Source organism: Callospermophilus lateralis, chromosome 2, assembly GCF_048772815.1.
Source record: "Callospermophilus lateralis isolate mCalLat2 chromosome 2, mCalLat2.hap1, whole genome shotgun sequence".
Classification (NCBI taxonomy): domain Eukaryota; kingdom Metazoa; phylum Chordata; class Mammalia; order Rodentia; family Sciuridae; genus Callospermophilus; species Callospermophilus lateralis.
Window position 1 is genome coordinate 130,618,901 of NC_135306.1, and position 12,070 is coordinate 130,630,970.

Here is a 12,070-nt window from a genome sequence, read left to right on the forward strand (position 1 = left end):
TGAGAGGAGAATGATTTCATCCCAGCTGTTGTACATCCTGGGACATGCATTCCCCTCGTGTTTTCCAGTGATCACAAATTTTAAATGTAGAGCTAGTTGCAAGGTGAGAGGTACTTAAATGTTTCACCGAGACCCACACAATGTTCTAGATTAAGAAAGGACTCGAATTACCCACAACAGCAGCTGGGTATTGATCTGCACTGATGTAATCTAATCCTAGCAGAGAAGAAAACAAATGTGCCTATGGGATTTTCTACTCAGCTTTTAAAAATTCCAAATATAAATTATCCCAGAAAGAGGCAGCTTGTCAGGGACTGACATTTAAGTAAAAATACAATGAAAGGCACATACCTGTCCTCACCTGACCTGTACAGGAAATCACTGATCCCATCTGGCCAGGCACCCGGACTCAGGCAGGAGGACAGATGAATCAGTTCACCAGATGAGAAGCTCCTCTATTTTTAGAAATTTTCCAAGAAAGAGCTCCCACGGCCTCAGTAAGCTGCCATCTATGCTTGTCAGTTTCTATCTACATCTTTTCTGTTACCATCTCAGCTGGCTTGTTTTTGCAGATCCTCCTGACCTCACATGAGATAATGACAAACTCTTCACAGGCCCCTAATTTGGGTCGTCAAGTTATGTAATTAATACACAAGTTTCAGCCTTCAAGAGTACAGAGAGCATGGGCTAATGAGTAAGTATGCTAGTTAGAAAATCAAAATGAGGGTCAGGCAGGACAGCTTCTGACACCCGCTTACTTAGCTAGTCCACATATATGTACTGCGTAAGTACCATGTGCCAGGGATACAACAGTGAACAATGCAGGCAAAATCTCTGCCCTCGATGAGCTCACATCAAAGAATGTCTCAGGGAGCTACATGATCTTGGACTAGCCCCTTAACGTCCCTGTGTCTCATTTCCCACTTCCAGAACAATCCCACCTTCTCTCATAAGATCCAACAGGACTACTGTGGAAGAAGTGAAAATCACTTAGTTCTTTGTTTAAAAAAACAAAAGATGAAATTGAAAGCTCTTAAAATATATAAATTTTTCCCCTCCCTATTTTTAAAAAATTTATTTATCTTTCATCTCTCTCACAGTTTCTATTGATATTAAAGTACTATGTCACCTCTGTGGTAGAGGAGATGTGACCTATAATGACAAGATCAGTTGAGTTTCTTTATAGGCTAGTAATAACCTTTCTTTCTCTCCCTGACTCTTCAATCAGCCTTACTTCTGTTTGTCACCCGCCTTTTTTTTTCCAGTGGAAAAGTTGGGTAAGTGGAGAATTTGGGAGAGGATACCAAGAATGCCCTAAGCCTTCAAATAACACTGAAGGTAATGCTGTTAATATAAACACAGCACTGAGAGTTTGCCTTTTCTAACCAATTGCTAAAGAAGCGCTTTTGGGCAGATTTTCTCAATTGTTGTTACAAGCATGAGCTAAGTATAATCAGTTTTCCTCACTTTATAGACAAGGTAGTTGAGGGGGCCAGGTGGACAGACTCAGCTGCATCCCAGTGTTAGTCTAAGGACAAAGCCCTTGTGTAGGGTGTTGATCCAATAAGTACTCTAAGCCACTCTTAAAAGTCTCTTCAGAATCATGTCCTGGGGAAAGTAGCCAGACAGAGTGGCTGGTCTTTACTGCTTTGCCGAGAGTGGAGATGACCCCAGGCTTTGTTATAGTGTGATTTCTAAAGAGGTGGGATAAATGCCTGATTGCCACAGAGGGTGAAGGAGCAGGGTGTGGTGTGGGCTGTGGAAGCTCTCCCAAGGCTGCCCATGGCCGAGTCAAGAAGGGGCAGGCATATGCTTGGCTGTGTGGGTGAGTGAGGAGGAGGAGATGGGAGAGGCCTGGGACAGTTTTTCCTGGAAAGGTCACGATGCTCAGATGATCCTGTGTTCCTGAGTGGGCTCCAAGTCATCCCTGCTGGGCGCCAGCAAAACTGTTCCACACTTGTCCAGGGGCTTCAGACCAGAGTGTGATCAGACTCCACCTTTTACAGCATCTGCCACATGGCACTGGAGCAAAACTCAAGAATTTTTGGTTGCATTATTTTGTAATATTTTTACCTTTTCTGGTTATATAATAATGTATACTCAATGGTAAAATTAGAAAATAAAGAAGTATTAAAAGAAAAAATAACACGTATCTTTTTAACAAGAGAGCAAAGGCAACAGGAAAATCTCGAGTATATTTCATATCACAGGGGATATAATCATACTTTCATTTTAAACAAATCAAACTGCAATATTCTTTACAAAGAAATATCAAGCATCGATGTTCTGTTCAACTCTAAAGATTGTCTCCTCCTCTCTGATCTCATGTCAGCCATACACAGCTGCAGATCTATCAGTTCCTGAAGACAACTGAAATGGCAAGCTGAGCCCTTTTCCTGGAGAACCTCGATTCTAACACTGGGGCCCTCTGAGGTGTGCCTAGTCTGTCAGTTGCCTCTGCATTTGGAAGGAGGAGGACAGAGGAAAGAATGTGGATGAGAGAGCATGAGTCTGCACGTGGGCAGTGAACTGTCCTCTGTGGCAATGATGGTATTTTTCACATAATTCCAGATTCACATTTCTTCTTGATCCATCACAAAGATAACAGAGTTGAGTTTGGTTTCAGAGCATTCAAAAGAAGAGCCAAATTCAGTAACCAAACTGCAGGGTGTGGCTAGCACATTAACTGGAAAAGAACATTCTTTTTGACTCTATTTTGTCAGCCAAAGACTTGACAGGGTCTACTGTACTGGATACCAGAGAAGCCTGCCCTCATGTTGGGGAGGTTCAGATCTCAGTAACTGAACAACAGAGAACAGGCAAAGGGCTTAACTGATGTCAGCATATGTGGCACAGGTTCTAAGACTCAGAAGACCAGAGAAAGACCTGCTCTTCCTTGCAAGCCATCAACCAGGCAAGGAGGTAGGAGGTCAGGGTGGGTTTCTGGATTTTCTGGGCAATCTTGGTAACACCTTCTTTTCCCAAGTGCACACACCCAGTGGAAACTGCCTGGCCTGCCAGGCAAGAGGGTGGAGTGGGCCTGAGCTCATGCTTTCAAGTGTTTTCAAGTGTTTCAATCACAACCACTATGCCCTATCCAGTAGATAATTCCACAGAGCCTGCCCTGCATTTCCCTGATATCCCAATACACCCTTCATCAGCTCTACAAAGGGCTTTGTCCACCATGTTGGCAGAAGATGGACAAGCCTAGTGTCATCTGCAACCAGGAACCTTTGATGAACCTGGATTGGAGCTTTTTTGCAGACTTCTCTCTACTGAAGCACCCATGGACCCTGAGCTGGATTGTTCCATTCAGCACTTACTCAGAGGCGAGTTCCACTATCTCCTCTCTGTTGCCAGCAGAGAAGAGGCAGAAGGAATAGCTTATGGCCAGTGCCACTTCCTAGGAGGGGTCTTGAGCTCCTTCTCCTGAAGACTCGATGATCACCATGTTCTGATTCTAATCCCTTACTAGTGGTTTCAGCTGCTCCATGGATTCTGCTCCTACACCACACTAGCAGCCTTCAAAGCCTGGCCACCATCTGTGCTCTAGATGGTTCTGTCCCTGATCTTCTGTGTCACATTCCCCTCCAACTTAAAAACCTCAGAGGTGTTGACTCTCTTTTAATTACAGGAACAAGACCAATCCCGCCAGTTGACCCAAGGCTTTCTGCGATGGAGCCATGCTCCTCATCGTGATCTCATTGGGCATTGCCTGCTCACAGCGGCACCAAAACCGCCCTAGACTTGCCATGATGTTTCACGACCCTCTCCTTCACATATCCTCCTCTTCCTCTACCTCCATGTTATTGCCCCTGAATACCCCAAACCTTACCTTTCAAAGTCCAGCTCACATCTCCTCCTCTCTGAAGCCATTTGAAGGTAAATTCCATCCTCCCCCTAGACCCAAGTCAGTGACCCCTTTGTTCCTCTCTGTGTTCCTCCACAGTGAGTAGTAGCCCACCTGACTCCCCCACTGCACTCAGGGCAGACTGCAGTGGCTGGCTCACAGGGGCCTCCGGTCAAGAATCTGTCTAATTCACCTGCTGCTCAAGCCTGTCCCTCACCTGCTGGGTCCTCAGTGCATCCAGCTCTCTCTCCAGCCAGGTCCGCAGCCTGCGCTCCATCTGCTCTCGCTTCTCACACGCGGACTGCAGCTGGGTCAGGGCCTGCTGCAGCTTCTCAACTTTCTCCACATACGCTTGCTTCTCTCGCAGCTGAGTGCAGAAGAGCAAAGAAAGCACAGAAATGAGACCGGTCATTCTCAGTGGTGGGGCAGGGGACAGGTCGGACTACCTGGAGATCCTATTTAAACCACAGTTGTGTGCACCTCTTCTTCCTGTCCCCCAGGGCTGCTGTGACAGAAAAGGTTCACACAAAGGTCATCATTACACCTGGAGTGGCTAAGAAGTTTGAAATGGAAGACCCTCCAGGATACCTGCATTTGATAATTTGTTCAGTTTTGAGCTCAATGTTTGATCATTGCTTAAATTAATTATAGCAATGGAAATGAGGTGGAGAAAAAGTTTTTAATATCAAGAAGTAATGCTTATTCTGTAATGTCAAAACTTGTATACAACATCATCACAACTGTTTATCCATGAAAAAAGACTGGGAGAAAATATGTAAAGCATTAACCATGTTCATCTGTGTGTCAGAATAGTAATTTCTGTGTTTGAATATTCTGTATGGAAAGTAAAGACTTGATTATTTCATTATTTTTCTATAATATAAATTATTTTATAATGAGGGAAGTGTGTATGTATACATGTATGTATATCCATTTGAGTATAAACATTTTTTATTATAGATATTTATGGAGTAACTTTCACCTGAAGATTTCAGAGTCCTTTAGAGCTGAGAAGTTAACAGCTCTGAAGAGACAGGAAGGGCATACCGAACACTCAAGACAATGGCTGAGGAAATGGAAATTAAGGTTGAAATGATTTATGTCAACTTCACATCAGGCATGGATTTAGGATCATGACAACAACTTCAAAATCTTACCCTCAGACTTTGTTTTTTTCCATTTGGGAGTCTGGCTTGTGTTCATAAATCCAGGCACATTTTTAGATTTCTGGGAACTGGCTGATGCCAAAAATCAGGCTGAGGCATTTACTTGATCTGGTCTCAGGTGGGAGACACCAGATCCAATTTCCTGTCATTCTGCACCTGGGTGTGCTGATGCCCTGCAGGCAATTCAATCCTGAGCTCCAGCGCAGACCACGGAGACCACACTGGAAAGCTAGGATGTGTTAGTGACTTTACAGCTTGCTTGTTTCTGACTGAGCGGACAGCAGTGCTATATGCTACACCTATACCCCGACCTCTTGGAAGTCACTGGAAGAAAATGGAGGCATTTCCAATCTTACAAAGAGAGACAGAAACTTGAAAGATTTTTCTACTTCTCTTCTGGGGGTTCAGTTCTTATCTGAACCCTTTCATTCATTGTTCTTTTGAACATCTCATTCAATTTACTAGACTTCTGAGGATAAGCACCGTTTTTGTGCTTTTTAGAAGCCTCAGTGGATTCAATATTTTATGTACCATTCATTTGTACATTTTCCACTACACACAGTTTCCTGAGTATGTAGTCAACAGAATACAAGCCAGCCCGAGATTTGTCTGTTTTGGTCCCTGCTGGCCAATGAGCAGTGTGTCCTAATGTGTATTTGTTGAATAAATGAATGAATATTATCCCTAAGCAACTGCAGGCATGAACTGTCTCCTTTGCTTTTTATCACCCTTAAGTCTAGCAGGAATACATCATGATGAGAAGCATCTGTAACAGTCATGATAAGAGCCAACATTTTTAGAACACTACCACATCAAGCGTGGTGTGTTATGTAGTATCTCACTTAATCCTCCCAAAGGTAGTAGGAGGTACAGTTCTTTATTATCCCCATTTGAGAGATGAGAAAACCCAGTTTGAAGAAGCTGAGTGACCTGCTCAAGGTCAAACAGTTGGTATGTCCTGGGGCTCACATCTCACCTCCACACCTGGCTCTACAGTCTACTTTCAACCACCACAGTAAGCTAGTGTAGGCATGTGCACCGAATTAAGACCTTTCGAAAGAAGCTTATTAAGAACAAGCAGTGAGGCGGAAGTCAGGCACATGAGACGCCACTAAGCAAGGATGTTTCATAAAAACCATGACAAGAAGAAACCCTAATGGCGATTGTAAAGAGCCTGTCTTCAAGGATCCCACAGCCAGCTTTCACTTTAACAGAACAACAATTTTAAAAATTATGATTGTCCTCAGCTCCACACAGAAAGACAGAGCCGCAGGAAATGACTTCAGTGATGACAATAGTAAGTCCGGGCCTCCCTTCCTCAGAACAGACCTCCTGTCCTTCAAGGGTTCAGGTCATTTTCTGTGGTGACAAGCGAAATACTCAGCTGCTGCTCGGGATCCTCCCGCTAATATTAGAATCACAGTCCCTACACGGGGTTTCTGAGGCTTCTACTGGGCAAGGCCCTTGTTTACCGAAATCCCTCCTCTCCAGCTGCATTCAAGTATTGAGGTTTGAGGGGACATTTGAGTTATCTGGCCCCAGGTAACATTTTCTGAAGGGAAAACTTTCTTTTTTTCTTTTTTCAACACCCACAGTTGCACAGTTGTTGTTTGTGTGCCAAAGCATCCAGCTAAGTACTGACGTAGACTGTTTCAGTTAAACCTCCTGCTGACATAGCACGTTTGCCTCCCAGGAGGGAATCTGCTCAGGTCATCTGCAGAGCACAGGGGTGCCTGTGTCCCCCAGGGAGCTGGATGGTGCGGGCACAGGCCCCCGGCTGCCTGGATGCACCTCCCTTCCTCTCTTGCCTTGACCTCACAGCCAGGCTCCTCTGGCTTGAACCTCAGAAATGGTTATTCTGACTGCTCAGTCAGGCTTAAAGGGAAAGTGCACATCACAAAAGTTAAGCTGAAGGGTGATTTCGTCAGACTCTACTAAATCCGGTGTTTGAGTGGGATCCAAATTTCCTGGACTAGGGGCAGGAGGTACTGTATGGGTCAAGACAACCTCTGGAAATTAGAAACACATCTACGGGATACCATCTCACACTACTCCACCAGAAGGCTTTTGCCTTTTTCTATGTCATCGGGAGTCTAAAGACACAGCGACTGAACTACTTTCCAAAAGTCGTTAGTCCCTTCTCTGCATAGGCACCAGTGGTTTCCTGTCCTTATATTTATTGCCAGCTCTGGACGCTTGCCTACCAGTGGGCTGCAGGCTGGGCTTAAGGCTGTGAGCTCTTTGCTGATGGTATTCATGTGTGCCTTTCATACTCTGCCTGGCTCTGGGGTGGATAAACGCTGCTTTTATTCATTTATATTTGGGAGGTTTCCCACATCCCTCCCAGGTCTCAACGCCTTGGATCTGGATCTGGTTAAAGTAAGCAGGGGTAGGAAAAGGAAGGGGAGGCCCTCAGGGCTCTGCCTCCCTCCTCCCTGACCCAATCACCCTCCAGCCTGGTCTCACCTCCTCTTCCAGCTTGATGACTCTGGCCTGGGCATTGCTCAAAGCCTGGTCCAGGATCTCAATGTGTCTCCGATGGTCCTCACTCGCAGTGCGCACAGCTGCTAACTCCATCTCTAACTTCTCCTTTTCCTTTAAGAACTCTTTGTCTAGAAGGAGACAAGAACAAAACCACCTCTATCAGAAAAAGCTCAGTCTCTGGGCTCACGGCCAGTCTACATCTGGCAAGGATTAAAAATAAAAACGCATGCAAACGGTAAAGGATTGAATTACCGCTATTGCTCTCTCTCTTAATAGTGGTATGTAAGGTGAGGACTTTCTCAAAAACCACTGTTAACTCCAGAGACATTCCAGGCTGCAGTTAAGAACTAGCCACCCCATGCTCTCCATAACTCACTTCCCTAGAACACTGACTTCAGTGCTTCAAACAGATCAATCAAATCAACCTTGTACCCACTATCTCATTTTATGCTCCACCTCCTCTGCCTCCATTTTCCAAGTCTGTGATGTAAGGGCAAGCACTAAAAGTAATGATACGAATATTGTCATTCACAGAAAAATAAACCAAGGTTTGTTTTGTCTGAGGCCAGACAGTAGAGGGGAGTTTCCAGTCCAGGCCTTTAATCTCGAGCTGGATCCTCTTTTCATATGACCTGGCCCCACAATTTCTCCTAGTCCTATTCAAGAGAAAAAAGGGACCAATGCTTCACAGTCCTTCAAAGGCAATATAAGTGCCAGTGATTGTGGTTCTCTCTGCATGTGGAAGCCAGGCTGGGGTGTCCTCAGTTCCTCTCTCCACCTCCCTCTACAGACTGCTGTTCTGGATTAAGCAGGGGTGTCCAGAGAGTCATGGGATGAGCATTTCTTAAGGGAAAATGTGTTTCTTGTTACCAAAGCAATGTATTTTGTTTTTAAAGTAAACTATATGTCATTTATGGTACAGAAAACTCAATGTGAAAGTAAGGGGAAGGAGTTGGTTAAATAGACTACTGTAAACTCTACAACAGAATAGGATGCAGCCATTAAAATTAAATAAGAGAAACTTGGTGACAGAGAAAAAAACTTCACCTTGATAAAAGGTGGTTACAAAACCACACGCACATACACTATTCCATATTTACAGAAAATAAGATATATCATTGCAAGAGCAATAATCAGAAATTGATTTTGGTGTGCCCATGTCACATCCTAGCAATCCACCCTGAAGCACAGAGAGTCCCAGTCTGGGTGCTACAGCAGCATGTTAACAGTGGTTGTACTCACTCATTATTCCCTCCTACATGTAGTCATTCATTCATTTAACTTATTTAAGTATCAGAAATTAAAGAGAAGCACTGTGGACTCTGAAGCAATAGAAAGAATGCTGCAGTAAAGGAGCAGAAAAAAATGTGGTTTTGAAGACAGAGCATGAAAATTAAAAAGACACCAGAAGGCTACAAATATCAAATAACAAACTCATAACTTTAGAGCCAGAAGGGACCATAGGAAACATCAAAATTCAGTTCTATCCCCTTTGCTTTATGGGTAAGGAAAGGAAAGCCCGCTGGGGTGGAACCAGGTCCAGAATCCGGGTCTCCCGATGTCCTACTACAACGTCCTTCCCTCGTGAATGCACTGCCCTCACACTGTGAAATTATGTGGATGGGATCAGAGGGCCACGGAGCAGCTTCTGCTAAATGTGTAAACTTTTAATCTCAAGTAGTGCCTGTGCTTCCTAGAAACAAAATGAGCCCACCAAGATCCTGACCCAAAATAGCACTGCTTTGGGGCTCTTGGTGCTTTTTTGCAGTCACCAACTGCCCTCCTCCTTCCCCTTTCAGTGGCATTTGAAATGCTGCCCATGAAACCTCCTTTCCAATCCAAGGAAAATGGGCATGCAAGAGCCTGAACAAATGGGCCAACAGCTGCCCACCACCCACAGCCCTGAATAGGCCACAGCATTTCATTCTTTCTGTCCAAACTCACTGACATCCGAGCACCAGCTCCATGGTCAGATAATGTTTCAATGGGCAGGGTACCTGCTGGTCTTGTCCAGCCTTGGAGGGCACCCAGGAATTCCTAAGCAGGCACTGCTGGGAATGAACCACTGGATTCCAGGGCCTCTACTTGGTTATTGACCTAAACATAGAAGTTCCTCTCTTTGTTGAGGCTGCTGAGTATACATCAATTTTGATCAGAAGCAGTAAAATGACAGGTGGGACTTATGAACAGGAGCTACAACCAAAATTTCTTGTTCTGAGCAAATCGAGGATTGCAATTATTACCATGACACAATGACAGCTGTCAAGATAGAGTTCTGAATTAACAAATCCCTGCAACACACACGATTCCAGAATTTGCTGTTTCCTTGCTATGTAGTATCATGGAGTGGTTGAAGAATTGAGTTGAACACCAGGAAGACCTGGATTCAAAGCCCAGGCCCACCATTTCCCAATTACGAGGCCCCAGGCAAGGTAACTGGACCTCTCTGAACCTCAGCTCCCTGATCTCCCTGATGGAAATGACAGCATTTGCATCACAGTGTTGCTGTGACACCTCAGTTAGTGTAGACCGATGTAAAAGTGCAAAAGACGTGAATATTTTATATGTTTCATTCTATATTCCCTGGCCTGAAAGAGTGACTGGCTGAATAATATTGCTAAGTGAGCAAATGAGACTCTCTCATATGCCAAGTTCAATGTCAACTGAACAATAAATTGTAGCTCTTGTTAGCTGTTACGCATTCAGCATCCTGTTATCTCCCATCAGCCTCAGCTATACAGCTGTCCACTCTACCTTTGTCCCACTGTTCATGGAGAAGCCACTGCTCATCAGAGGTTTGTACTGACCATGGACTTCCCCAGTTCACTCCCTGCCCAGGCTCTCTGAACCCCACAGTGTGGTGCCAATATTGATTAAACTCCAAAAGTTCTGGAATACTTTGCAGTACATGGGACAAAACATCTCTGTCCTGAGTTTGGTGACTTTGAACTTCATGTTGCAGCTACGTGTTTATTGCTCACACTGGCTCAGAGGTATCTGCCCACTGATAGGAAATAGTAATCTCAATGATCAAGGTTTAAAAACAATGTCCATGACGACAGTGATAATAACAACAATATCTGCTTGTGTTTGTTGAGTGAGTACTGTGTTCCAGGAATGGTTACTTTATCATTCACTTTAATTATTCCCTCGATATTTCCTTTATTCTGAGTTACTGTATGAGGTAGGCACCATTATTATTCCTATCTTCCAGTTGAGGAAAACGTCACTAAGAATGCATAAGTGACTGTCCCCAAGAAGTGATGCTCATTAATGGGGGAGGCAGATTTACATTTGTACCTCTCTAATGCATGCTCACAAGGGCTGCCTTTCCTATCCAACAGACACAGACATGCACTACAGAATCACAGAAGCAGGACACGAGATTAATATGTCACAAATTGAAGTATGCCATGGTCAGATCATATTTCCCAAAACCCAGCAATTACATTAATGTGCAGAACCATTTACACACATTAATTAATTAAGCACTGCATGGAGGCAACACAGAATATGGTTAAAAGCTGGAGTCTAGACTTAGGCCACTTGGGTTCTTATCCAGCTCTACCACCTATAGTTTTGTGACTTTCAAAGTAAGTGAACCTCTATGTGCCCCATTTTCCTTACTTTTTTTGGGGGGTGGGGTACCAGGTATTAATCTCAGGGGCACTTGACCACTGAGCCACATCCCCAGCCCTATTTCGTATTTATTTAGAGACAGGGTCTCACTGAGTTGCTTAGCGCCTCGCTTTTGCTGAGGCTGGCTTTGAACTTGCAATCCTCCTGCTTCAGCTTCCCAAGCTGCTGGGATTACAGGCATACACCACCACGTCTGGCTACATTTTCGTTACTTTTAAAGTCAGGTACACAATAGTACTTACTTCAAAAGGGATAATTAAGTATCCAATAAATGTCAACTAGGATAACAATTTGGTTATTATTGCTGTACCAGGAAATGTGACATATTCTGGGGCTATAAGGTGAGTAAGAGGTGCATTCTGTTCTCAAACAGGCAGGAAGAGGCCAGGACATGGAAAAGTCCTGTGACAAATTGCTCTATTTAATAGATGCATGCAGGGGGTGCTATGAGGAGAGAGAGAAGGTCTAGCTAGGCCTGGGGCAAGGAAAGGGAGCCACAGGTGGGACAGTTGGGTTCCCTGACTCTTTCAAGACATGAGGACTCGGAGGTGTACAAGAATTTCTCAAAAGTCATCCTTTGGGAGAAGACAGGAGTGAATCAAATTCCAGCTCCTAGGAAGGGTCATTCAGTGTTTTTTTTTTCTTTTCCTCTTTTTGAAGGGTCCTTCAGTTTATTACTATCTAAGTCCAATGGGATGGATCTCAAAAAAGGCCAGACTTGCTGTGAATTTTTGGTCAGGCTCCAACGTATATACTGAGAATTCCTAGAACAGGCAAGTTGACACAAGGGAATTCGTGCCCAGAATGGTCTGTTTGCTCTGTGGATACGAATTACCCAGAACGGTGTGGAGCAGGGTTGTTTAGCCTGATGGCTCTGGGCCCACTGCACAGAGGATGTCTGCTTGCACACTGTTTACTCTCGAAACCACAG

The 12,070-nt window shown here is 44.4% G+C and overlaps 1 protein-coding gene across 4 annotated transcripts in view; it reads right to left on the minus strand.

The window, feature by feature from the left end:
- Nucleotides 1-12,070, minus strand: part of Amotl1 (angiomotin like 1) — a 133,169-nt gene that overhangs the window by 18,618 nt on the left and 102,481 nt on the right. For all 4 annotated transcript variants that reach the window (XM_076846509.2, XM_076846512.2, XM_076846513.2 and 1 more), the window contains 2 exons: nt 7,483-7,628; nt 4,068-4,217 (listed from right to left, as the gene is read on the minus strand). In XM_076846509.2, coding sequence (XP_076702624.1) covers nt 4,068-4,217; nt 7,483-7,628 — 296 coding nt within the window. The remainder of the gene's footprint in view (nt 1-4,067; nt 4,218-7,482; nt 7,629-12,070) is intronic.